The sequence below is a fragment of the Dendrobates tinctorius genome, unplaced genomic scaffold, assembly GCF_039654945.1.
Source record: "Dendrobates tinctorius isolate UK_male_01 unplaced genomic scaffold, ASM3965494v1 ptg000027l, whole genome shotgun sequence".
Taxonomy (NCBI): Eukaryota; Metazoa; Chordata; class Amphibia; order Anura; family Dendrobatidae; genus Dendrobates; species Dendrobates tinctorius.
Window position 1 is genome coordinate 11904447 of NW_027361695.1, and position 27860 is coordinate 11932306.

At 47.1% G+C, this 27860-nt stretch overlaps 2 protein-coding genes across 6 annotated transcripts in view; one reads left to right on the forward strand and one right to left on the reverse strand.

The window, feature by feature from the left end:
* ATXN7 (ataxin 7) overlaps nucleotides 1-344 on the reverse strand; it is a 122301-nt gene extending 121957 nt beyond the window's left edge. For 2 of the 4 annotated variants that reach the window (XM_073569773.1, XM_073569769.1), the window contains exon 1: nucleotides 1-127. The gene's annotated coding sequence lies outside the window, so the exon portion shown is untranslated. Of the gene's footprint in view, nucleotides 128-236 lie in introns of those variants that run through there. The other 2 variants (XM_073569775.1, XM_073569772.1) reach the window with 2 other exon arrangements.
* THOC7 (THO complex subunit 7) lies at nucleotides 25-27471 on the forward strand. 2 transcript variants are annotated; one of them, XM_073569777.1, is made up of 8 exons: nucleotides 25-162; nucleotides 2188-2305; nucleotides 2562-2689; nucleotides 7041-7127; nucleotides 8307-8364; nucleotides 9168-9234; nucleotides 24796-24865; nucleotides 26370-27471. In XM_073569777.1, exons 1-8 carry the CDS (start codon nucleotides 144-146, stop codon nucleotides 26426-26428), a joined length of 606 nt encoding a protein of 201 aa, XP_073425878.1. In that variant the 5' UTR covers nucleotides 25-143; the 3' UTR covers nucleotides 26429-27471. The 2 variants fall into 2 exon arrangements, with proteins under 2 accessions (XP_073425878.1, XP_073425879.1); XM_073569778.1 differs by lacking the exon at nucleotides 25-162 and adding an exon at nucleotides 232-469.
* Nucleotides 27472-27860: the final 389 nt, after the last annotated feature.

Sequence of the window (27860 nt, forward strand, 5' to 3'; positions counted from 1 at the left end):
CTGGGGGTCGGAGCCGCCTGTACTCTGGAGGTTGGGGGCGGGGGAGCCTATAGAGCGCTGCGGGGCGGCGGGGCGGTGAGCGCGGCCTCCATGCTGCTCCCCGGCTGCTGCATTGTGGGAGTCTGACCTCACTACTCGCCGACATGGGAGCCGTCACTGACGGTAAGTTGCGGCCCGCGCCTCCCTGCCCCCTCCCGCGGCACCGGGCCCTGCCGCCGCGGGTAGTAGCTGTGTACCTGCAGTCTCAAGCTAGGCCTGAGAAGCAGCGGGCTCGCGTGGTGGAGTGGCCGGGATTCGAACGCTGCAGCCGGCAGGGAGGCATGCCCAGGCCGCGGCCTGTGTGGATGGAGCGGGACTGCTGTGATCCTCTGACTTCTGTACACTGCAGCTGCTCTCCGTCCTGTCACATATTGTGTGATCCTGTATGTGACTATAGATGTGTGGTGTGGTTTAGGCCTGAATGTTACAGGTTAGATCTCTGCTGTCTGCAGTGAATGGAAACTGGTTTATGGTTTTTTCACCGGGTTTTAGACATAAAACACCTAGTGCCCCTCGTACGTTATAATGCCCTCACAGTGCCCCTGATACATTATAATGTTCTCACAGTGCCCCTCGTACGCTATAATGCCCTCACAGTGCCCCTCGTACGTTATAATGCCCTCACAGTGCCCCTCGTACGTTATAATGCCCTCACAGTGCCCCTCGTACATTATAATGCCCTCACAGTGCCCCTCGTACGTTATAATGCCCTTACAGTGCCCCTCGTACGTTATAATGCCCTCACAGTGCCCCTGATACATTATAGTGCCCTCACAGTGCCCCTCGTACGTTATAATGTTCTCACAGTGCCCCTCGTACATTATAATGCCCTCAGTGCCCCTCATACATTATAGTGCCTTCACAGTGCCCCTTGTACATTATAATGCCCTCAGTGCCCCTCGTACATTATAGTGCCCTCACAGTGCCCCTCGTACGTTATAATGGCCTCACAGTGCCCCTCGTACGTTATAATGTTCTCACAGTACCCCTCGTACATTATAATGCCCTCAGTGCCTGCCCCTCATACATTATAGTGCCCTCACAGTGCCCCTCGTACGTTATAATGGCCTCACAGTGCCCTCGTACGTTATAATGGTCTCACAGTGCCCCTCGTACATTATAATGCCCTCAGTGCCCCTCATACATTATAGTGCCTTCACAGTGCCCCTTGTACATTATAATGCCCTCACAGTGCCCCTCGTACGTTATAATGCCTTCACAGTGCCCCTTGTACATTATAATGCCCTCACAGTGCCCCTCGTACGTTATAATGCCCTAAGTGCCCATCATACATTATAATGCCCTCACAGTGCCCCTCATACATTATAGTGCCCTCACAGTGCCCCTCGTACATTATAATGCCCTCAGTGCCCCTCATACATTATAGTGCCCTCACAGTGCCCCTCGTACGTTATAATGGCCTCACAGTGCCCCTCGTACGTTATAATGTTCTCACAGTACCCCTCGTACATTATAATGCCCTCAGTGCCCCTCATACATTATAGTGCCCTCACAGTGCCCCTCGTACGTTATAATGGCCTCACAGTGCCCCTCGTACATTATAATGCCCTCAGTGCCCCTCATACATTATAGTGCCTTCACAGTGCCCCTTGTACATTATAATGCCCTCACAGTGCCCCTCGTACGTTATAATGTTCTCACAGTACCCCTCGTACATTATAATGTTCTCACAGTGCCCCTCGTACGTTATAATGTTCTCTCAGTGCCCCTCATACATTATAGTGCCCTCACAGTGCCCCTTGTACATTATAATGCCCTCACAGTGCCCCTCGTACGTTATAATGCCCTCACAGTGCCCCTTGTACATTATAATGCCCTCACAGTGCCCCTCGTACGTTATAATGCCCTAAGTGCCCCTCGTACATTAGAATGCCCTCACAGTGCCCCTCATACATTATAGTGCCCTCACAGTGCCCCTCGTACATTATAATGCCATCACAGTGCCCCTGCATGTACACAGGCGCAGAGCACATGATGCCAGTTCTGGGGAAACCTTTACGTAATGGAAGGATGCACTCATTTTTAGTCCCTGGCAGTCAGGACTGTGAGGCGGTGTTCATATACATCATGTACACAAGGAAGGATTTGTAAGGATTTCTTAATTCATGGTGTGATTGTCTCTGGCAGATGAAGTTATCCGCAAGCGGCTTTTAATCGATGGTGACGGTGCTGGGGACGACCGAAGAATCAACCTACTGGTGAAAAGTTTTATAAAGTGGTGCAACTCTGGATCGCAGGAAGATGGGTGAGAAGTTTAGGAGCTACTTCATAAAGAGACAGCTTAATTTTTTTTTTTTTTATGTTATCTCCGAAAATGAAAACATTTGGTATTTTATTGGAGGCATACACGGGGGGCTTAGGGTTCCCCATCACATGGCCATGGTATGACTGTCTGTGGCGCTCCAGCAGGTTGGGATTCTTGAGTCCTATATGTGCGGGTCTAGATTGGAGGACATTATAGCGATCGTGTCATACTCCTGCTCTTCCCTCTCATCCCTCAGATACGCCCAGTACCAGCGCATGCTCAGCAGCCTGTCCCAGTGCTCCTTCTCCATGGGGAAAACTCTCCTGGTGCATGACATGAACCTGCGAGAAATGGAGAACTACGAGAAGATATACAGCGATATAGGTAAGAGGTAGCAGTGCACTAATGGCAGGCGGACTCTCTGCAGCCGTCACGTGGCATACATCTTTCTACGTTACTGGCCCACGGTTGATGCCGGTGTCATGGGTGGCTAGTGATTATCAGTCATGTGAATGAAGTATGCAGTCAATAAATTCTACCCTTTTCCCAGCTGTGTACAATCCCCTTTTAAACATTTGACGATCCTATACCATACATATACAACACATGGGTGCAAAGGGTGTATCGAAAAAGCCCTTCATACCTTATGATGCCCCCACAGTGTTCCTCTTACATTATAATGGCCCCCACAGTCCCTCTCCTACATTATAATGGCCCCCACAGTCCCTCTCCTGCATTATGATGGCCCCATAGTACCCTTTGTTCATTTCAATGCCCCCACAGTTCCCCTCGTACATTTTGATTCCCCCCACAGTGTCCCTTGCTCTTAACAATGCCCCCACAGTCTCCCTCCTACATTATGATGGCCCCACAGTCCCTCTTTCTCATTTCAATGTTCCCACAGTTCCCCTCCTACATTATGATGGCCCCCCCCTGTTCATTATAATGCCCCCATGGTCTTCCTCCTAGATTATGGTGGCCCCCACAGTCCCCCTTGTTCATTACAATGCTCCCAAAGACGCCCTTCTACACTATGATGGCCCCCACAGTCCCCAGGCGTGAAATACCAATGGGAATGGGTCACAATTTCAGCTGATAGTCCATCAAAGACCCCTTTCACCATCATCTTTGTACTCCTATGAAGCTACTGACTTTGCTTCATAGGAGATGGTCGTCTACTATATACTGTCATACCAAAGCATTGCAATAGTGTATAGAGTACTGGTACTCAAACGATCGCAGGGTTTTTTTTAATTATTATTTAACCCTTTTAGGAACTGTTGATTTTTTTTCCTTGCACTTTTTCTTTATCTTTTTGTTGTTTCAAGAGACATAACTTTTTTTTTTTTTTTACATTTTCATCCGGTTAGCCGGACTCGTTTATTGCAGGTCGAATTTTAGTTTTACCATGCGATGAAGTGAAAGGCAAGGAAAAAAATATCCATGTGGGGTGAAATAGTGAAAAAAAAACAATGGCAGACATTGTGTTATGAAAAAATGACCTGGCATCATGATTCATCATGTTTTGGTCTCCTGAGGGGCCTTGAACCTGTGATTATTCGTCTGCTCATATTATATATTGCAATACACAGCACAGGTGGCACTTCGCTGAAGGCCTGAAATGGCATATATGGAGACCTCCATGGCGTCCCATTGGTCCCCCATGATCGTACCAGTGATGATAGTGGGATCGAAGAGCCAGTGAGCGATACCATCATTAGGCCATTTAAATACCGCAGTCGGTGACCAGAATTATTTTTGTTACTGCTATTTCACCCCACTTGGAATTTTTGTTCACATCTTCATGACATTTATAGGATAAGATGAACGGTGTCTTTCCAAAGTACAACTCGTCCCGCTATAAACCGACCCTCATGTGGTTATGTAGAAGCAAAAAAAAGTTATGGCGTTTGGAAAAGGGGGGGAGGAAACTAAAACACAAAAATGAAAAATGTAACTTCATTTTAGTCAGTTGCCCATCCAGATTGCATCCCAGAAAGAGAAATCACCTTTAGGCCTCTTTCACACGTCAGTATCTCTGGTACTTGTGGTGACAGTTTCCACATGTGCCAGAGACACTTACACACATAGACCCTTTAAAATCTATGGGTCTGTGCACATGTCAGTGTGCTTCCGCAGACCGTGTGCAAAACACGTTGACATGTCCGATTTTTGCTGGCAGCACGGTCCGCAATATGTCCCACACTTGTGCAATATAGAGAGAGGTTGCCCACCTCATATATTTACTAACCAGCAAAGGCTAAACAGTCAGCTGTGGACTTATCTTAATAGACTGGGATGGGGCCCTCCTCCCAGACTAAGAACATCAGCCCTCAGCTGCCCCAGAAATGGCACATCCATTAGATGTGCCAATTTTGACGCTTAGCCTCTGCTCTTCCCGCTTGCCCTGGTGCGGTGTCAAGTGGGGTAGTAGTTGTAGGGTTGATGTCAGCTGTTTTATGTTCGCTGACATCAAGCCCAGGGGTTAGTAATAGTAACATAGTAACATAGTAATTAAGGTTGAAGGGAGACTTTAAGTCCATCTAGTTCAACCCATATCCTATCCTAACTTGCCCTAACATGGAGAGGTATCCATCAGTCACCCCCATTATTAACCTAGTCAAATTTAATAAAGACACACACAGAATACAGTCCTTTAATTGAAATAAACACTTTCCAACCCTCTAACTCATTTATTAACCAAAAAATGAAAATAAAAAATCAAAGTAATCCTCACCTGTCTGCCGATAATCCATTAATTCTCATGTCCCACGACGATCCGGATGGTTTGGTGAGCAGTGATATCAGTAATGTGACCGCTCATCACACCAGCCAAAACACACTGAACTGATCGTGAGAACACAACTGCCTATGATCAGCGGTGACGTCATTAAGGTCACCGCCAGTGACAGGCAGCGGTTATCACGCTCAGTGTGTTCCGGCTGGCGTGATGAGCGGTCGCATTACTGATGTCACTGCTCACCAAACCATCCGAATTGTCGTGGGACTTGAGCATTAATGGATTATCGCCAGAAAGGTGAGTATAACTTAGATTTTTTAATTTTTATTTTTTGGTTAATAAATGGGTAAGAGGTTATTGTAGTATTTATTTCAATTAAAGGACTTTACTATGTGTGTGTGTCTTTATTAAATTTGACTACGGGGTTAGTAATGGGGGTGTCTCATAGATACCTATCCATTACTAACCCCTGGGCTTGATGTCAGTGGACATTACACAGTTGACATGAACCCCAAAAGTATTACCCCACTTGCCACAGCACCGGGGCAAGTGGGAATAGTGAGGTTAACGAAGTTGTCCACTACTTCGACAACTTCTTCTTATACTCCTCGATTTGCCCCGATAACAAAATAAAGCCTATACTCGCCTCTAGTGCTGGCGCCAGTTCCTGCGGTGTTGGCAGTCACTCTTACCGGGCCTCTCGTGTGGTGTTGTGGCACGTGACGCCAGTGCTGTAGTCACTGTCCCCACCTTTGGACAAATCGAACATGAAGACGAAATCAAAGATCAGCTACAGCCCAGACTTCCTCTTCATGTTCGATTTGTCCAAAGGCGGGGACAGTGACTACAGTGTTGATTGGGCGCTGGCGTCACATGTCACAACACCACACGAGAGTCCCGGGGAGAGTGGCTGCTGACATCACTGGAAGGATGCCGGCATTGGAGGTGAGTATAGGCTTTTTATGTATGATCAAGAAGGAGTTATCCTAGTAGTGGAAAAACCTTTTATGCGTCAGAATTGGTCGCATCTAATGGATGCAACATTTTTTATGTGGCCGAGGGCTGATGTTCTTAGTCTGGGAGGGGGGCCAATATCCATGGCCCCTTCTAAGCCTATTAATATCAGACTGCAGCTGTCTTTTTAGCCTTTGCTTGTTATTAAAATTAGTGGGGACACCATAGCATTTTTTGGAAACGTGCCCCCTTTTTAATAAAAAGGAAAGGCTACGCCGACAGCTATGAGCTGCTATTAGTACTCTGGAAGCTTTATGGCTGTTGGCCCCTTCTCAAAATATTAACATCAGTCCCCAGCTGTCTGCTTTCCCTCAGCTGATTTGGAAAATTACGAGGGACCTCACATCAGTTTTCTAGTTTTCTTATTTATTTGTTTATTTAATTATTTAATATGCGCAATACACAGACTTCGGTACTCACTACAAGTCTCATCTCGGTCACCTAGTCACATCAGGGTCACCTAGTCTCGCTGCTCTCAGGAGACCAACCGACAATGGTGAGAGCTGCATTCAGCACCCGGCGCATGGGAACAGCGCAAACTGTACTGCTATTCCCAGGTGCCAGTATGTGTCACACTGATGTGGCACAGGTATGTTACACACGGATAGCATCAGTACTGGTGTTTCCAGTGCTGGAAATATCAAGAAAGATTTGGTTCCATCCTCCGGCTGTAATGAAAGTGTCTGGTAGTTGTGTGGACTGAGATCGTGTTTACCAGCAAGATCAATGGTCTATATTGTCATACATGTGCTCCCTTCCACCACCTTGTGGTAGATGCCGCTTGCTACATTATTGTTTGCACAATTGCCTTATCACCAAGCCTTGTAGATATTGTGTCTTGTTTGTAAATGATGTATTGTTTCTCAAGGACAATGCGTTCTCCCTTTATTTCAGTTTTATCTAATTTATCTTTGCTTTTGAGAACTTAATATTATGTTTCTATTTTAGATGTGATCTCTTGTGCTTTTCTTTCACTTGCAGAGAGCAGCATCGCGGCTGCACATGAAAAGATTGCTGAGTGTAAGAAACAGATATTGCAAGCCAAACGTATCCGGAAAAATCGCCAAGGTACGATAAAGTACGCAGAGGTCCTGTGTGACTGGATTATCCGATCCTTCTGACATTTACCCTTCTATATGCAGGAGGAAGTCAGGCTATTTCTTTAAAGGCCCCTTTACATTTAGCGATGCACCAGCGATCCCGACCACAATATGACCCGGTCAGGATCGCTGGTGCATCGCTAAATGGTCGCTAGTGAGCTGCCAAACAGGCAGATCTCACCAGCGATGCAGCAGCGCTCGGCGGTTGCTCCTACCTTTCAGACGCGGCGAGGGTGTCCGTCTTCTGCCTGCGTCCATGGCTCGCTCGTCAGCGCCAGCAGGAAGCCAACGACGAGAAATGGACCAGGCCGATCTCGCGCGATCTGCGATAGCCAGCGGGGGAGCTGGTCGGAGGTAAGTATCACATGTAGCGATATTGCTAGCAATATCGCTGCTGCGTCACAAAATCGGTGACGCGTTAGCGATATTGTTAGCGATATCACTGTGTAAAGCCCCCTTAAGTCTACATTCCCAGTCCTTTATTACCCAAAAGATAAGCACAGGCAACAAATTTTTATTACTGTGTGTAAGGGAAGAGGCAGACGGCCGTGTAAATCGAACAAGGATCTAAACACAATTAACAGACTGTCCTTCCGCTTTCTTGACCCGAGTATGACAGCTGCATAGAAATGCATACTGTCACACTCGGGTTGGGACAGTCCATCTGAGCATTGCGTTGTTAACTTTCTGTCAGTTATATGGCCATGTGACTGTTTCCTAAGACTGCATACTCAATAGTGATGAGTGAACCTGCTCAGATAAGATGTTATCCTCCCATGCTCGGGTGCTAACTGAGTGTCTTTGGCGTGCTTGAAAAATATGTTCGAGTCCCTGCGCCTGCATGTCTTGCGGCTGTTGGGCAATCCCTGCATGTGTTGCGGCTGTTGAACAGCCATGGGGACTCAAACATATCATTCAAGCACATCGAAGACACTCGGTTAGCACACAAGCATGTTCGGATAGCACCTTTTTCGAGCACGTTCGCTCGTCAGTGATGCTCATCTTGATCCAGGAATGTGTGTTAATGGGTTTGTCTTACCAGTAGATGTATATATGTACCGCCATCCTTAGGTTTATGTGTGTTGTAGCGCTACTTGAGATTTAGATATCCAAGTCCTAATGCTTTCCGATATGTGATTTATTTCAGAGTATGATGCATTGGCCAAAGTCATCCAGCATCACCCAGATCGACACGAGACGTTAAAGTACGTATTCAGCATCCATGCACAACTTGTCTCTCCTGTCTTGGTAACGTAAAGGGTTTGGCCACTTTTGCAATCTAATATCGCTCCGTTTGATAAATCTTACCCTTTTGTGCCTGCAGCTTCTGTAGTCTTGTGTTAGGGTACCGTTACACTTAGCGATGCACCAGCGATCCCGACAACGGTATGGATCGCTGGTGCATCGCTAAGTGGTCGCTAGTGAGCTGCCACACAGGCAGATCTCACCAACGACATCGCAGGGGTCGGGGGTTGCTACTTACCTGTCAGACGCGGCGATCCAGACGTCCTCCACGCGTCCCTCGTCGGCGCCACAGGAAGCGCCCGACGAGAAATGATCCAGGACCTTCTCGCGCGATCAGCGATGAGCAGCGGGGGAGCCGGTCGGAGGTAAGTATCACATGTAGCGATATCGCTAGCAATATCGCTATAACGTCACAAAATCGGTGATGTTACAGCGATATTGCTAGCGATATCGCTATGTGTAACAGGGGCTTTAGTCTTCTGGACTTTTCTCCCTTGCCTTCAGAAAGTGAAAAAGTGACAAGTTTAACACATGAGTGCAGAAGATTCTACACAAAGGGGTTGTAACTATGTAGACACATGTCTCTGCATTGGAGCTGTATATTCAAAATGGTACAATATATTGTTTATTTTCGCTTCAATGCATGTAGAATATATTTAGTTGCATATGTGCATGTATCCTTTAAGTACATTTAACTAATGTTTGGCATTTTTAAGTAGTCATTTTGATGCCTTTTAATAAATACTTGTGTGTTACACTTTAGGCAGCTGGAAGCGTTGGACAAGGAGCTGAAGCAACTGTCTCACACCAAAGAGAGCGTGGAAGATAAGGTGAGATTTTGGACTTGAGGATTGTCTTGAAAGGATTGTTTGCCTGAGAGCTTATTCACATGACCATATAGTGGGTGTAAGATCATAGAATGTTCGAGTTGGAAAGGACTTCCAGGGTCATCATGTCCAACCCCCTGCTCAATGCAGGATTCATTAAACCATCTCAGACAGATGTCTGTCCAGCCTCTGTTTGAAGACTTCCATTAGAGGAGAACTCCCCACCTCTCGTGGCAGCCTGTTACACTCATTACTCACCCTGTCAAAAAGTATTTTTCAAATCTGTATCTTCTCTCTTTCAGTTTCATTCCATTGCTTCTCGAGTTTCTATGCGTAAATGAGAATAAGGATGATCTCTCTACATTGTGACAGCCCTTCAGATATTTGTAGACATATTTTAAGTCTCCTCTTAACCTTCATTTTTGGAAACTAAACAATTCCAGATCCTTTACTCGTACCTCATAGGACATACATTGCAGTCCGCTCACCATCATAGTCAATCTTCTCTGAACTTGCTCCAGTTTTCAATATCTTTTTTAAAATGTGATGCCCAGAACTGGACACAGTATTTTAGATGAGGCCTGACCAAGGAGGAATAGAGGGGGATAATTACTTCACGTAATTTAGACTCTATGCTTCTCTAAATTCATCCTAGAACTGTGTTGCCTTTTTAGCTGCTGCACCACACTGTTGACTCATGCACAGTCTGTGATCTAATAGTACAACCAAGCCTTTTTCTCCTTCGCCTCATTGGGGGACACAGATACTGTGGGTGTATTCTTCTGCCGCTAGGAGGCTGACAGTAAGTGAAAAAAAGAGGCTAGCTCCTCCTCCGCCGTATACACCCTCGCCCCTATTGCGGGCGGAAATCAGTTTTTGCTTAGCGTCTGTCTTTTTTCTTTTTCCCCATGAAGATAAGACAGGGGCGACAGACCCTATTGAAAGGGTCCGATCTCCCCAAACCAACAACGGGCGAGCACGTGCGAGTGTCCCTCCACGTATCCTCTCCCGCAACGCAGATTTTTTTCCGGATGTTCCCTTTTTTCACATGAAGATGAGATAGGGGCGACAGATCCTATTGAAAGGGTCCGATCTCCCCAAACCAGCAACGGGCGAGCACGTGCGAGTTTCCCTCCACGTATCGTCTCCCGCAACGTGGGATATTGTCAGACCACGGAGGTGAGATACGGGCGACGGACCCTATTGAAAGGGTCCGATCTCCCCAAACCAAGAACGGGCGAGCACGTGCGAGAGTCCCTCCACGTATCCTCCCCGCACCGTGGGACATGATGCCGGACTTGGCCCTGTCCATCCGAGGGTATTGAAACTCCAGGCTGCACAGAGACACAAGCGTAGTCCGTGCGGCCCTCACTGCCCCACCAATACTAGGACTGCGGTGATGCAAGGCGGCGGACGGTCCCTCTCCTCACCCCTTGAAGGGGCTAGATGGAGCTAAGGTGCCTGCACCGTCCTTGTTTCATATGGCCCTCCTCCCCTCTACCTGACATGGACGGAGGTGGATGGCCAGGGAGGGCTCCTGCCGTGGCACAGGGCTGGAGCCCTTGGCCTCTCCTGGGTAGCAGCAGGGACGGGCGTCCAGCAGCGGCGGGTCCTGTCCCAGCCTTGATTCTGGAGTCCCGGCGGTTCCGCCCGCAACCCCCCCCCCCCCGGGCAGATAGTAAAAATCGAGGCCTCGGCTTCAGGCTAGGCCGCGGCTGGAAGTCCCCGCCCCCGGTGTCACGGCGGCCCCGCTCCCCATAGCCTGGGCGGACGCCGAAAAAATTTAGGCCCCGGCTTCAGGCCGAAACTAGGCCACAAACGGAAGTCCCCCCCCGGGGGCCTGCCCACAGTGCTGGCGCGCAGATAAAGCGACGCCTCGCATGCTGAAGACACAGGACAGGACTGGGGTAAGTCTCTCCTGTCGGTCCGTTTTTTTTTTTTCTTTCTTCTGCGGGCGCAGAGCGAAGTCTGCAAGTCCGAACACCCTCAGGAGCCCTCCCCTGCGACCGAGCCCCGGAATGGGCGTTATCACTGTCACAACCTATGGCGTCACTTACGAGAGGTTTTGAGTCCCTTCGGGCCCCAAATAGGGGCAGGGACAGTGGCTCGCCTGTCTTAGAGGGGTTCTCTACCTCACAGGAGCCTCCGGCCTGCAGGGGCCGCTCTCACTCCAGGCAGACCCGGGGGGGAAACGAACCCATACGGTGTCTCCTGGTGCATCGGCATCCGTGAGCTCTGCTTCTCGCTCCCCGTCACCAGTGGTTGATAGCGAGCAGACCTCAGATGGCGTCTCGGACGAGCCCTTGACCTGGACACTCCAGGGTCACGTGAAACAGTGGACAGCCTCATAGATGCCGTCAATCAGACCCTGGGGATTGAGGATGATCACGCAGTGGCTACGGGGCATAAAGTGGCATTTAAGCGAGTGAAGCGCCCGCACAGAATTTTTTCCTCTCACCCGGAGTTTGAGGACATAGTGCAGCGGCACAGAGAACGTCCAGACAGGCGTTTCTCGGGTCAAAAGGCACTCGAAACAAGGTATCCGTTTGCTCCGGACCTCCGTAAAAAATGGGTGGAATCCCCGATGGTGGATCCTCCGGTTTCGCGCCTAGCCACTAAGACCCTGCTATCCATCCCTAGTGTTTCCTCGATTAAGGATCCCACGGATCGCCTTATAGAGAGCTTAGCTCGCTCAGTATATGAGGCGTCAGGGTCTGCGCTTGCTCCCTCACTCGCAGCAACTTGGGTAGACAAGGCTATGATTTCATGCTCAGAAACATTAAACAAGGTCGCGCAGGAGCAGGATCTACCTGCAGAGATTTCGGAGGTCGCAGGTCAGATGGCGATGGCCGGAGACTATGTAATCAATGCGTCTTTGGATGCGTCCAGTTTCTCGGCACTTGCTACCGCCAATGCAATTTCTATCAGAAGAGCCCTATGGTTAAGGACATGGCGAGCCGCTTCTACTTCTAAGAAGTCCTTGACTTCCCAGCCTTATCAGTGCGGCCGCCTATTTGGGGAGAAGTTGGATCAACTTATCTCTGACTCCACAGGAGGAAAGAGCGGGTTTCTCCCTCAACAAAAGGTCAAAACGCTTTTTCATCACCCGTTTCAGGCACGTTTTCGGGCCTTTTCGCAACCACGGGTGGACTACAGCGGCCATTTCCGCGGCCTCAGGCCACCCCAACCAGGATAGGGAGCGTCAGGTCTCATATAGAGCCAACCCATTGGGGAGAATGCGTACTCAGCAGCCCAGATCGAGGGAATCCAGATCCCAAAGATCATCGGCCAAATGACTCGAGGCCTTTACCAGATGACACCAGCAAGGGGGCGGTCGCCTACTCTGGTTTCACCACGTCTGGGTCAATGTCGCTCACGATGCATGGGTAAAGGAATTGGTGGCCTCCGGTTACAAAATAGAATTTGTCAGATACCCTCCAAGACGGTTTTTTCTTTCCCGGCTTCCCAGGGTGGATACCCAGGCAAGGGCTGTATTGGGAGCCATCAAATCGCTCCAGCACAATGGAGTCATTGTTCTAGTGCCGGAACACGAAAGCTCAGGGGTTCTATTCCAACCTTTATGCGGTTCCCAAAAAGGACGGGTCTGTCAGGCCTGTTTTGGACCTGAAGCTTCTGAACAAATTCATCAGGATCAGACATTTCCAGATGGAGTCTCTCCGTTCAGTCATATCGGCCATGGAGCAGGGAGAATACTTGGCCTCAATAGACATCCAGGACGCATATCTGCATATTCCCACTTTTCCTCCTCATCAGAGGTTTCTACGCTTCGCCACCAGCGATCAACATTTTCAGTTCGTAGCGCTACCCTTCGGGCTAGCCACGGCTCCCAGAGTGTTCACAGAGGTTATGGCAGTTGTCATGGCCATACTGCATTCTCGAGGCATAAGTCGTCTTGCCTTTTCTGGACAACCTCTTGGTCAAGGGCTCGTCAATACGGGCATGCGAGGGAAATGTCAACATCACGCTAGATACTCTTGCCCGATTAGGATGGTTGGTCAATGCGAAGAAGTCATCCCTTGTGCCAGCTCAGAGGATCTCCTTCCGAGGAATGAGCTTTGACACTTGCCGAGGGTTAGTAATTCTCCCTCAGGAAAAGGCGCTAGCTCTCCGGCAGGGAGTCCGGACACTTCGCCAACCAGTCCCTCGTACCATCCGATCCGGGATGAGGATTCTAGGGAAAATGGTGGCAGCAATGGAAGCGATACCTTTCGCCCAGTTCCATCTTCGCCCCCTGCAGCGCGCCCTCTTGTCAGCCAGGGACAAGAAGAATCCTTTCACGCTCGATCGGCGGTGCCGACTGTCCTCTCAAGTCGGGCAGTCGCTCGGATGGTGGATAACCAGTTCCTCTCTGGCCCAGGGGAAACCTTTCCCCCCAGATCATTGGCCGGTAATGACAATCGACGCCAGTCTCCTCGGCTGGGGAGCGATGTTTCGCCACCACACAACCCAGGGACGGTGGTCACCACAGGAGGCACGCCTCCCGATAAACTTAATGGAGATACGAACAATTCGGCTGGCTCTGCAGAAGTTTCATCACTTTCTAGCAGGCCGCCCCGTCCGGATTCAATCGGACAACGCCACGGCGGTGCCTTACATAAATCACTAGGGGGGCACCCGCAGCAGAGCAACCAGGCGTGAGGTGGGGCACGTTTTTTTCAGGGGGCCGAAGCAAACCACTCGGTGATTTCGGCTGTCCACATCCCGGGCGTGGAAAATTGGGCGGCAGACTTTCTCAGCCTGCAGTGTTGTGAGTTCATTTTCCCCTTCACTACTGAGGCCCGAGGAACTCCCTCTTCTGGTAAAGAAAGGTAGTGAGCCTGATTATCAAACACCTGAGTCTGATGATGATGACTGGCTGAGTGGAGTTACTGACTGGATATAAGGCTGACGACGCCCTTCTGCCCTGTGGGTGATTTCTCTGTGGGATCCTTGGAGACCAGTCTGAATTCCTGCTCCTCTAAAGCTAAGTTTTCTGCTCGGCCTTTTGCATTTGTGCTTAGACTTTGTTTTGCTTTGTTTTTCTGGATTTCTGCCATTCCCTGCTGGGGTATGCTGAATTCCTTTAGCTCTGTCTTCTGAAAATACTTGAGTGCTGATTTAGTTTTTGAAGCCTAACTGCTTCAGGGTCTTTTTCATATCAGCTTGTTGGCTTATGTCTTTGAAAGGGTTTTGGCAGATTGCAGACAGCAACCTTCCTTTCCTGTTCTGTTTAGCTAGCTTGGGCCCCATCGTTTGCTCAGCCTATCTTTCTATCTGTGTGAGTGTTTTTTCATCTTGCTTCACCGTCATTATATGTTGGGGGCTGCCTTTTACTTTGGGGTCTGCTCTGGGGCAGTTTAGATTTCCTTTTCTGTCTTTAGGCTATTTAGCGCTCCGGCTGTGTTCGAGGGGTCTAGGGCATCGTAGGAACCCCCCACGGCTACTGCTAGTTGTGTTGATAGGTTCAGGGGTCTGCAATCTGATAGTTGCCAACTTCTCTGGTTTTCTGGACGTAGCTTCTATTTTTGTGTCTGCCTCCTACGGTGACTCAATCATAACAGAATCACCCGCCATACCGCAGATCCTAGGGTACTCAATAGCAGGAAAGAATTGTAAAAAAAAAAAAAAGTGTGTATATTTTTTCCTCTATATCTCTGAGGCCGTAGGGGGAATTTTTTTTCTCTCAATGGAGATAAAGCAATTGTCTGATCGTGTGGAGCAGCTCGCTGCGGAAGTGCGGGGAATTTCCGCCTACCTTGCTCATTCACATGCTGCTGAACCAAAGATTCCTACACCTGATGTATTTTTTGGGGATCGGTCTAAATTTTTGAATTTCAAAAATAATTGTAAATTATTTTTTGCCTTGAAGCCTAACTCGTCAGGGAGCTCCGTGCAGCAGGTTAAAATTGTCATCTCTTTGCTGCGTGGCGATCCCCAGGATTGGGCGTTTTCTTTGAAACCAGATGATCCTATTCTGACTAATGTGAACGCATTTTTTCAGGCCTTGGGGTTGTTGTATGACGAACCTAATGCCATTGATCAGGCTGAAAAGACCCTGCTGGCATTGAACCAGGGTCGTGATTCTGCAGAATTGTACTGTCAAAAATTCCGAAAGTGGGCAGTACTTACTACCTGGAATGATAATGCCTTGGCTGCTCTCTTTCGGAAAGGGTTGTCAGAAGCCGTAAAAGATACTATGGTGGGATTTCCTGTTCCCTCTGGTCTTGACGATTCTATGTCATTAGCCATTCAGGTTGATCGGCGTTTGCGCGAACGCAAAGCTGCTCGAGAGGTGTTGCCACCTGTTGAACAAATGTCTGAACCTATGCAATGTGATAGAGTTTTTTCCAGAGAGCAGCGTCAGGAGTTCAGAAGGCGTAATAAGTTGTGTTTTTTCTGTGGAGATGCCTCGCATATTATTTCTGTCTGTCCTAAACGAGAGAAACGCTTTGCACACACTTTTTCTGTTGGTGGTGTTCAACCTAAGTTTCTTCTGGCTATTACTCTGATCTGCTCCCTGTCCACATTTTCCGCCAAGGCTTTTGTGGATTCGGGAGCAGCCCTAAACCTAATGGACTTGGATTTTGCTAAACGTTGTGGATTTCCGATGACACCTCTGCAGACGCCTATCCCTTTGAGGGGGATTGATGCTACTCCTTTGGCTAAAAATAAACCTCAGTTTTGGACCCAGGTGGTAATGCGGGTCGCCCCAGACCATCAAGAAAATTGCAGATTTTTGGTGTTGCATAATCTGCATGATACAATTGTTCTGGGGTTTCCCTGGTTACAAATTCATAATCCAGTTTTGGATTGGAAATCTGTGTCTGTGGTGAGTTGGGGTTGTCGGTGTGCCTTTAGTGAGGCTCCGGTGTTTTCCACCTCTCCTCAGTCGCATGATGTTCCTGATTATTTGGCGGACTTTTATGATGTATTTAGTGAGAATGAGTCTGCGTCTCTGCCTCCTCATAGGAGTTATGACTGTGCAATTGAACTGAGCCCGGGGTGTAAATTTCCCAAGGGTCGGCTCTTCAATCTATCTGTACCCGAGCACGAGGCTATGCGATCCTATATTAAGGAGGCGTTGGAGAAGGGTCATATTAGACCATCCTCGTCACCCTTAGGTGCCGGTTTTTTTTTTGTAGCCAAAAAGGATGGATCATTAAGACCTTGTATTGATTATCGTGCCCTCAACAAAATTACTGTTAAATATCAGTATCCGTTACCCCTGATTTCTGATCTATTCTCCAGAGTTAAAGGTGCTTGCTGGTTTACCAAGCTTGACCTCAGGGGGGCGTATAATCTTATTCGCATTAAGCATGGGGATGAATGGAAGACGGCGTTTAATACTCCGGAGGGACATTTTGAGTACCTGGTGATGCCTTTTGGGCTCACTAATGCCCCTTCTGTCTTCCAGTGCTTCATGAACGATATTTTCCGAGATTTTGTCGATAAATTTTTGATTATCTATCTGGATGATATTTTGATCTTCTCCAAGGATTGGGATTCTCATGTGGAACATATTCGGACTGTGTTCCAGATCTTGAGGGAGAATTCCCTGTATGTCAAAGGATCTAAATGCCTTTTTGGAGTACAGAGGATTTCTTTTTTGGGATTTATTTTGTCCCCGTAAACTATTGAAATGGACCCGGCCAAGGTACAGGCCATTTATGATTGGGTTCATCCCACTTCTTTGAAGGCCCTCCAGAAGTTTTTGGGTTTTGCTAATTTTTATCGGAAATTTATAGCAAAATTTTCTAGTATTGCCAAGCCATTGACTGATTTGACTAAGAAGGGTGCTGATGTGTTAAATTGGTCTCCGGAGGCTGTTTCTTCCTTTCAGGAGCTGAAGCGAAGATTCACCTCCGCCCCGGTTTTGCGGCAACCTGATGTCTCACCTCCGTTCCAGGTAGAGGTGGATGCTTCTGAGATTGGTGCAGGAGCTGTTTTGTCCCAAAAGGATCCTGTAACATCTAAAATGAATCCCTGTGCTTTCTTTTCCCGAAAGTTCTCTCCATCTGAACGTAACTATGATGTGGGGAATCGGGAACTGTTGGCCATGAAATGGGCATTTGAGGAGTGGAGACATTGGTTGGAGGGAGCTAAGCATCAAGTCGTGGTCCTCACTGACCACAAGAATTTGATTTACCTAGAGTCGGCTAAGCGCTTGAACCCTAGACAGGCTAGGTGGGCCTTGTTTTTTACACGTTTTGATTTTGTGGTTTCTTTTCTTCCTGGAACTAAGAATGTCAAGGCAGACGCCCTCTCTAGGAGCTTCTTTGCTGATTCTCCTGTGGTGACCAAGCCTGCTACCATCTTAGGCGAAGGGGTAGTTCTTTTTGCCATCTCGCCCGATTTGAGACGTGCTCTGGAAGAGTTCCAGGAGGACAAACCTGAGCGTTGTCCCAGTGGAAAGTTGTATGTTCCTGACCAGTGGAAGAAGAGAGTGATGTCTGAAGTTCATTGCTCTGCTTTGGCTGGTCATCCAGGTATTTTTGGTACTAGAGATCTAGTGAGTCGGTCTTTTTGGTGGCCCTCCTTGTCTCGTGATGTCAGGAATTTTGTGCAGTCCTGTGGGACGTGCTCCCGGTCTAAATCGTGTTCTCGCTCTAGTGGGTTGTTGATGCCTTTGCCTGTCCCCAAGAGGCCATGGACCCATATTTCAATGGATTTCATCTCTGATATGCCTGTCTCTCAAAGGATGACTGTTATTTGGGTGATTTGTGATAGGTTCTCTAAGATGGTTCATCTTGTACCACTCCCTAAGTTGCCGTCTTCCTCTGAGTTGGTGCCCCTGTTTTTACAATAGGTGGTTCGCTTGCACGGGATTCCTGAGAACATTGTATCTGACAGAGGAGTCCAGTTTGTGTCTAGATTTTGGAGAACTTTCTGTTCCAAGCTGGGAATTCAGTTGTCCTTCTCCTCTGCTTTTCACCCTCAGACCAATGGGCAGACAGAGAGAACAAACCAGACTTTGGAGTCATATTTGAGATGTTTTATTTCTGCTGATCAGGATGATTGGGTTTCATTTTTGCCCTTGGCCGAATCTGCTTTAAATAATAGAGCTAGTTCTGCCACTTTGATGTCACCTTTTTTTTTGTAACTTTGGGTTTCATCCTCGATTTTCTTCAGGGCAGGTGGAGCCCTCTGCCTGCCCAGGTGTTGACACTGTGGTGGAGAGAATGCACCAGATCTGGGACCAAGTGGTGGATAAGTTATCTCTCTCCCAGGAAAAGGCCCAGCGGTTTTCCAACCGACATAGGACCATTGGTCCCCAGTTTAAGGTTGGTGATATGGTGTGGTTATCATCAAAAAATATTGCTTTGAAGGTGGCTTCTCCTAAGTTTAAGCCTAGATTTATTGGACCTTACAAGATTTTGGAGATTATTAATCCAGTCTCTTTTCGTTTGGCTCTTCCTGTCACATTTAAAATCCATAATGTGTTCCATAAATCTTTGTTGAAGAGGTTTGTTGAACCTGTTGTTCCGGGGGTGGCACCTCCAGACCCTGTATTGGTTGAAGGTAACATGGAATATGAGGTAGAGAAAGTACTGGATTCCCATCTGGCTAGACGGAGACTCCAGTATTTGGTTAAGTGGAAGGGTTATGGTCAGGAGGATAATTCCTGGGTCTCTGCCTCTGATATTCATGCCAAAAGATTGGTGCGTGCCTTTCATCGGGCTCACCCTGATCGCCCTGGTGGCGTGGTGGAGGGTTCGGTGACCCCTCCTCAAGGGGGAGGTACTGTTGTGAGTTCATTTTCCCCTTCACTACTGAGCCCCGAGGAACTCCCTCTTCTTGTAAAGAAAGGTAGTGAGCCTGATTATCAAACACCTGAGTCTGATGATGATGACTGGCTGAGTGGAGTTACTGACTGGATATAAGGCTGCCGACGCCCTTCTGCCCTGCGGGTGATTTCTCTGTGGGATCCTTGGAGACCAGTCTGAATTCCTGCTCCTCTAAAGCTAAGTTTTCTGCTCGGCCTTTTGCATTTGTGCTTAGACTTTGTTTTGCTTTGTTTTTCTGGATTTCTGCCATTCCCTGCTGGGGTATGCTGAATTCCTTTAGCTCTGTCTTCTGAAAATACTTGAGTGCTGATTTAGTTTTTGAAGCCTAACTGCTTCAGGGTCTTTTTCATATCAGCTTGTTGGCTTATGTCTTTGAAAGGGTTTTGGCAGATTGCAGACAGCAACCTTCCTTTCCTGTTCTGTTTAGCTAGCTTGGGCCCCATCGTTTGCTCAGCCTATCTTTCTATCTGTGTGAGTGTTTTTTCATCTTGCTTCACCGTCATTATATGTTGGGGGCTGCCTTTTACTTTGGGGTCTGCTCTGGGGCAGTTTAGATTTCCTTTTCTGTCTTTAGGCTATTTAGCGCTCCGGCTGTGATCGAGGGGTCTAGGGCATCATAGGAACCCCCCACGGCTACTGCTAGTTGTGTTGATAGGTTCAGGGGTCTGCAATCTGATAGTTGCCAACTTCTCTGGTTTTCTGGACGTAGCTTCTATTTTTGTGTCTGCCTCCTACGGTGACTCAATCATAACACTGCAGGGTCTTGCATCCGGAGAGTGGTCTCTACATCCTGAAGTTTTTCAGCAGATTTGTCAACTGTGGGGAGCTCCGGATGTGGACCTGATGGCTTCCAGAGTGAATGCCAAGGTCCCCACATACGTCACTCGGGCCAGGGACCCGCAGGCATTCGTGGTGGACGCGTTGGTTCTGCCATGGATCCAGTTTCGCCTCCCATATCTATTTCCCCCACTGCCACTACTTCCGAGAGTCATCAAAAGGATCAAGACGGAAGGGGTGCCGGAGATTCTGCTGACACCAGACTGGCCCCGTCGAGAGTGGTACGCAGATCTAATGCAGCTGCTCGCCGACATTCCTTGGCGCCTGCCAGAGCGCCCAGATCTACTGTCTCAAGGGACGATTTGTCACCCGAACTCAGGGACCCTGTGTTTTGACGGCATGGCCGTTGGGTCTTGGATTCTAACCCAGGCAGGGTTCGGGAGCGAGGTGGTCGCTACAATGATTAGCGCCCGGAAGCCTGCTTCAGCACGAATTTACCACCACACCTGGAAGGTGTTCTTTGCTTGGTGTCGAGGCCGCGGTGTTTCTCCTCAGAGATACTCGATCCCCATCATCTTGGCTTTTTTCCAGTCGGGCTTAGACTCGGGCCTTACCCCAAGTTCCCTCAGGAGACAAATATGGGCCTTATCCGTCCTGTTCCAGTGCAGAATTGCTACCAATTTGCAGGTGAAGACTTTCATTCAGGGAGTCTCCCACTTGGTACCTCCCTATAAGGCGCCTATGGACGCCTGGGACCTTAACATGGTCCTAAGTGTTCTCCAGGAAGCTCCATTTGAACCGCTTCAGGATATCTCTTTAAGATACCTTTCCTGGAAAGTGGTGTTCCTAGTGGCCATCACTTCCATCAGGCGGGTTTCAGAGCTGGCGGCCCTATCCTGCCAAGCTCCGTTCCTCACTTTCCATAAGGATAAGGAGGTCATCAGACCAGCCCCTCCTTTTCTGCCCAAAGTGGTGTCCTCTTTTCACCTTAATGAAGATGTGGTTTTGCCTTCATTTTGTCCAGCATCGGTGCACCGTGTGGAAAAGGCTCTTCACACGTTAGACCTGGTAAGAGCCAGAGGTACGTGTCGCGGACGGCACCCTTTCGTCAGACGGACACGCTGTTTGTGCTCCCCGAAGGGCGCAGGAAGGGACTCGCTGCCTCAAAATCGACCATAGCCAGATGGATTCGTTTGACTATTCAGGAGTCCTAGAATCATAGAATCATAGAATCGTAGAGTTGGAAGGGACTTCCTGGGCCATCTGGTCCAACCCCCTGCTCAAAGCAGGATTCGCTAAATCATCCCAGTCAGATGTCTGTCCAGCCTCTGTTTGAAGACTTCCATTGAAGGAGAACTCACCACTTCTCGTGGCAGCTTGTTCCACTCATAGATCACTCTAACTGTCAAAAAGTGTTTTCTAATATCTAATCTGTGTCTCATTAGAGGCATGCCGATTCCAGCAGGGATCAGAGCGCACTCTACTCGGGCAGTGGGCGCTATTATGATTGCGTCACCGAGGAGGAAAAAACAAAAATGCAAGCTCAGCCCAGAAGATCAGAGAGGTTGGAAACTAGCGGATTGCAGACCCCTAATCCTATCACACAACTAGCAGTAGCCGTGGAGTGTTCCTACGGTGATCCTAGACACCTCGTCACAGCCGGAGATCTAAATAAGCCTAAAGAGAGAAAAGGGAAAAACTGACTGCCCCAGAGCAGACCCCAAAGCAATAGGCAGCCCCCAACATATAATGACGGTGAAGCAAGATGAAAACACTAACACAGATAGAAAGATAGGATGAGCAAACAATGGGGCCCAAACTAACTAAAAAGGACAGGACAGAAAAGCTGCTGTCTGCAATCCGAGAAAACCCTGCTAAAAATATTACCAACACAACTGATAAGCAAAAAGGACCCTGAAGTCACTAGACTTCAAACCCTATATCAGCACTCAGAATATTCTGAAAGCAGAGCAAAAGAGAACACTGATCAAGGAATAAGAATCCAGCACACCCCCAGCCGGGGATGGCTGAATTCCAAAACAAGGTAAACAAAACCAAAACTAATAAGTTCAATAGCAGAGCAAAAACTTATCTTTGGGAAGTAGGAATCAGACTGGTCTCCAAGAATCCAGCAGAGAATTCACCAGCCACTCAGAAGGGCGTCGGCTGCCTTATATCCAGTCTGAAGTTCCTGTTACCCAGTCACAATCCACCTGATCAGGTGTTTGGTTTCTTTCATCCAAATCATCCTCACTACCTTCCTTCACCAGAAGAGGGAGATCCTCGGACACAAAATGTGAATGAACAGATGAGCTCACAACAGGGCGCCTCTTGGGTGCTTCGGCACCAGGCTTCGACGGAACAGGTTTGCAAGGCAGCAACCTGGCCCAGCCTGCACGCTTTTGCCAAACATTATAATATCCATACTCAGGCCTCAGCGAATGCGAGCCTGGGTAGGATTCTCCAAGCAGCGGTGGCGCACCTTTAAACAAGAGGTGCATGTAGCTTGGATCGGTGAGTCAATCTCCAACCCAGGGACTGCTTTAGGACGTCCCACAGTATCTGTCCCCCCCAATGAGGCGATGGAGAAACATGGATTTTTGTGATAACTCACCGTAAAATCCTTTTCTCCGAGACGCTGATTGGGGGACACAGCACCCACCCTATTAGCCAGTTGGCTCTTGTTTTGTTTAAATTAATTTACTTATTTGATATAAGAGTGGTGTTTTCTCTGGACATGTTGTACCTTTATTAAGGCTGATTTTGTTGTCCTCCTACTGCTTTGGCACCAAACTGATTTCCGCCCACAATAGGGGCGAGGAGCTAACCTCTTTTTTTCACTTAGTGTCAGCCTCCTAGGGGCAGAGGCATACACCCACAGTATCTGTGTCCCCCAATAAGCGTCTCGGAGAAAAGGATTTTACTGTGAGTTATCACAAAAATCCATGTTTCACAAGTGCTGTTCCTCAATTCTGTTCCTCCCATTCTGTATATGTAATTTTCATTTTTCTTGCCCAGATGTAGAATCTTGCATTTCTCCCTGTTAAATACCATTCTATTAGTTGCTGCCCATTGTTCAAGCTTATCTAGATCCTTCTGAATTCTTACTGTCTTCTGTAGTGTTGGCTATCCCTCATAGCTTTTCATCGTCTGTAAATTTGGTTAGTTTACCTCCAGTTCCCTTATCTAGATAATTTATGAAAATGTTGAACAACGCAGGGGCTGGGGCCAGGACAGAGCCTTTTGGTACCCCACTTGAAACACTTTTCCAATTGGATGTGCAACCATTTATCACCACTCTGAGTACGATCACTGAGCCAGTTATGAATCCACCTAACCATAGTCTTGTCAATCCCATACTTGGTCTTTTTTTCAATTAAAATAGTATGAGATACTTTATCAAATGCTTTGCTGAAGTCGAGATATAGTATATCTACCGCATTTCCCTGATCCACCTCGTCATTGATTCCATCATAGAAGGAAATTAGATTAGTCTGGCATGACTTGTTTGCTAGAAACCCATGCCGGCTCTTGTTAATTACTGTATTCTTATACAAATACTTACATACATGCTGTTTTCCTGGTATAGAAGTAAGGCTCACTAGCCTGTAATTTCCTGGCTCCATCTTCTTTCCTTTTTAGAAGATAGGGACAACATTTCCCTTCTCCAATCTTCTCAGACTTTTCCTGTTCTCCAGGACTTTTCAAAGATTCTGGCTAGTGTCTCTACAATTTCTTCTACGATATCTTTCAGTACCCTAGGATGTAATTCATCTGGACCAGGAGATTTAAATTCATGTAAATTAGCTAAGTGTTCCCTCACTATCTCTCTGTTTATGGATAGTGTGGATTTTTTTATTGCTTTGATGGCACCGTGAAGATCATCTGACGTTAAGTGTTTTCTTAGAGAACACAGATGTAAAAATAGAAATTTAAAGGAAACCTGTCACCTGTTTTGTCCGCTATGAGATCCAATCATCGCCTTTCAGGTCTTATCTACAGCATTCTATAATGCTGTAGGTAAGCCCCCAGTCCAACCAGAAAGATAAGAAAAATAACCTTTATTATTCTCACCCGGGGGGCGGGCCGCTCCGATGGGTGTCGCAGGTCCGGGTCCGACGCCTCCCATCTTTCTGCAGTGCCGCCCTCCTGCTTGCTTCATGGTTCCCCAGCATTGCACTTCTGCGCAGACGTACTTCTCTGCCCTGTTGAGGGCAGAGCAAAGTACTGCACTGCGCAGGGACTGGAAAAGGCCTGAAGTCCTCGCTGGTCTTCATACTCTTGTAATCCAAAATTCGAGGATAGCTTGATTGCTGCCTCCTAAATTCCCGTCCACTTTTACTTCCTCAACTATTTCTTCCCTGTTGGTAACAGTTAGGTCCAAGGTTGCTGATCCCCTTGTTTTCCCTTCCAACTTTTGAAAGATAAAGTTGTCAGTGAGAGAAGATAAGAATTTTCTGGACCCATTACTTTTGCCTGAGAAACAAATATCTGGATAGTTAAAATCTTCCATGATCACTATGTCGTACTTTTTTTGAGAACAGAGACCTCTTTACAGTCAGTGTTACCGGTGCAATTCTCAGACCGGTTGCTGGTCTCCTGACCACGGCTAACCGGGTAAATCCAATTTTTATATGATCTATCTATGCACTGCAAGTTACAGGATGTGAAGTCCGACACCTATGTATGTACACATATATGGCACACATGTCACGTATCCCCTCCACTGATAATCCATGCTTCTTTATTCAGCAGTAGGGCAAGGAGGTGCTGGATCCTGATGAGGGTCCGTCCTCCTCCGTGCTGATAAGAAATGCAGTCGGAGGCTTGAGTGAATCAGGTCCATTCTCATACTCAGTATGAGACTTGTGTAGTCTGGAGAAGTAAAATATACTTAGCAGGAATAACGCCTACTATTTCCTCTCTGTCCCCCATGGGACAATCAGATATGAGCGTTATATTATAGGTACAATGTACTGACAGTTTTGTTCTTTCTTTGTAGCTGGAGTTAAGGAGGAAACAGTTCCACGTCCTGCTCAGCACCATCCATGAGCTTCAACAGACGCTAGAAAGTAAGTATCTGCCGATGCAGTGATCTATGAGGGTCTCCATGTACAGTTGACAGTCTGCTGCAATGGTCTCTGCCACCCCGTCAATATGATTGCAGGATGCCTGTGGGTGGCTATGGCACCTGGGAATCTTAAAAGGACTGCATCAGCACGAAATGACTGTTCCAACCAAGCACAGTTGCTCAGTGCACGCCTAGCTTTGATAAACATTTCCGTGCACCTTCTCACCTACTTATTTTCCTTCCATCTCCGATCCTTTTCTGGATCTATAAAACCAGAGCTGTCAATCAAGGAATAAGGGGGTGGACATAGAGGGAGAACAAGCAGGTGGGAAGGTGTACTTAAAGGATCGGCCGCGCCATGTTGCGCCTGTGCTTATTTTGAACAGTCATCCTGTGCCGATAGATAGTCCCTTTAACAGTAGAGCTGCCAGTTCTGCAATCCTAATATACCTATTTATGCCCTGCCAGGATTTGTGAGGTTACAAAAAAACAGTTTAATTTCCATTAAATATTGGAGAATAAATAATAAAAAAATGCTGTTTTATATCAAAGTAAAGAAAAATAGTAAAAGTAGACGTCTGGAGTGATGGAGAGATTTCTCTGTATAACCGCGCTGCCCTCGAGTGGTGCGATGTGTCTGGAGTTGTTCCTGGATGACCCCTCGCAGCCAAGTGGTGATAAATGATAGTAATCTCTGTGGCCAGTCTCCCGGTTGGCGGTCGGCCTTACATCGTCATGAAAACGCACATAATACAGGAGAACTGCTGAAATGATAAGTTGGATGCAATTTTTCTGAATGAGCAGAGGCAAATAATATAGCGTCCCGTACCTTGTGGTCATCTGCTGTGAAGACTTTTCACGTCCATCCACCCACTCTGCTGCTTGACTTTCGATCCTCAGAGGCAGATGTCAATCCGAAATCTTCAATTTAAGAAGAAACTTTGCAAATCATCTTGATTTTAAAAATTGTTTCTGTGTCTGCGGCTCCTGTGCAAATTTATGCGTCTCCTTACAGGCTACAAAATAATCCCCTATTTAGTCTGATTCTGCAGCCTTTCTACCGTCTATATGTTCCCCGTAGGTTAGGAAAAAGAAGGGACGGATTGTAAAGGGGGGGTATGACTGCAGGTTCAGACTACGCAGGGTTTGTTTGTAGTCTGTAACCATGGAGATACAATAATTCACATAGGAGCTGTGTTCGCAAATCGCTGGGAAAACTTTAAGAAGTTTCTTTTTTTTTTTTTTTTGGGGGGGGGGGGGTTAAATCAAAGTGTTGGCTTTATTGCTGCGATATAGTCAAAATCCGGAACCCCCGACCGATCCTAAGATCCTGCTGTTTGTGAATGGTTGGAACTGCAACATGGCTCCATGCGAGTGAATAGGACCATCTGCAGCTTCCTGCATAGGGATCGGTGAAGGTCCAAGTTGTCGGGTCTCTGTCACTAGTCATCACTCTATTGTTTTTGCTAAAAATCTTCATTATTTATTTATTTTTTACCCCCCAGATGATGAGAAACTGGCCGAAGAAGCTCAAGATTCTCAAATGGCAACGAGCGCTCAGTAGTTACTGGCCTGAACGAAGAGGAAAGGAGAGGACCTCGTTCGTCCCATAAAAGAACATGTCTGGTCCAGCGCTCAGCATCATACGCCATCAGTTTTTTTCTGTTATGTTACCTTAAGTCATTAAATAAGACTGAATAATTGATGTAGCAGATGACCTTGAGTGCTGTGCATATATATATATGTATATATATAATGACGTCTGGTCCTACTCATCCGCTAATCAACTGCATTCATGGCTGACCGTCCCCTCGTAAACCACCAACCTATAGAATATGGATTAGAAGGCAAGCCACAGAATTCTTCATTAAGACTTGCTCTTTAGTGATGAACAAACATGTTTGGATAGGGTGTTATCTGAGTATGCTCGAGTTCTAACAGAGTGTCTTTGACTTGCTCGAAAAATATGTTCGAGTCCCTGCGGCTGCATTTCTCACAGATGTTCAACAGCTGCAACACATGCAGGGATTGTCTAACAGCCAATCCCTGCATATGTTTTTGCTGTCGGAACAGCCGCGAGAAATGCAGCCGCGGGGACTCAAACATGTTTTTTGAGCACGCTGAAGTCACTCTGTTAGTACCCAAGCATGCTCAGGTAACACCTTATCCCAGCACGTTCGCTTATCACGACTGCTCTTCTTTATTTAAAAAAAAAAAATAAAAAGCGTAAAATACTTTCATCACAAGATAGTCGTAATCTAATCTCAGAAATATGGGGGGAACAGTTAAAATCTGTAAAATCGACAGTCCGACATTCATCCGTTAGTTAGAAACCAAATAGGACCGAGGAAGCAAAAATTTACAGGAATTCACCAATTGTTAGCTGCGCAGTTAACGTTTTCTATGACAAAAAATTTTTTGTAGATCATCAGTTATGCCGTTTTCTAAAAAACGTTTGGTTACTCCCAAGTATGTACACAGCAGAGATGATACATTTCGTCATTCAGTCTGTAGTTTTGTTTTGTTTGTTTTTTTTCCAATAGAAATATTGTTGTGTTTTTGTTTTTATAAGTTTTGACTACTTTACGATTAAAGCTTTTTCATTAATGTGTTTTTTTTTTTTTATTTTTCTTACATTTATGTTGAGGAATGAAAATATATATATATATTTTTTTTTTTTTTTCAATTGCCATATTATTTTGGACGATAGGCTGTACCGTGCCATGAGACGGAGCCCAGGTTTAGCTATCAGAAAATAGGAAAAGCAGGCTTCCTTCTAAGACTTCTTTTGTGGTGTAAATAAGTGGAGGGGTCAATATCGCTAATTTGAATACTGTATTGTGGGGGTGGGCAATTAATTTTCCCAAGGGGCAAAATGAGAGACCTTGATTGTTGCGGAGGCCAAACCAATAGGCTGAAATAAATTCTGTTCAATATTAATTATATAATTATTTAATATTAATTATGTGATTTAATATTGAGCAGAATTATGCTGA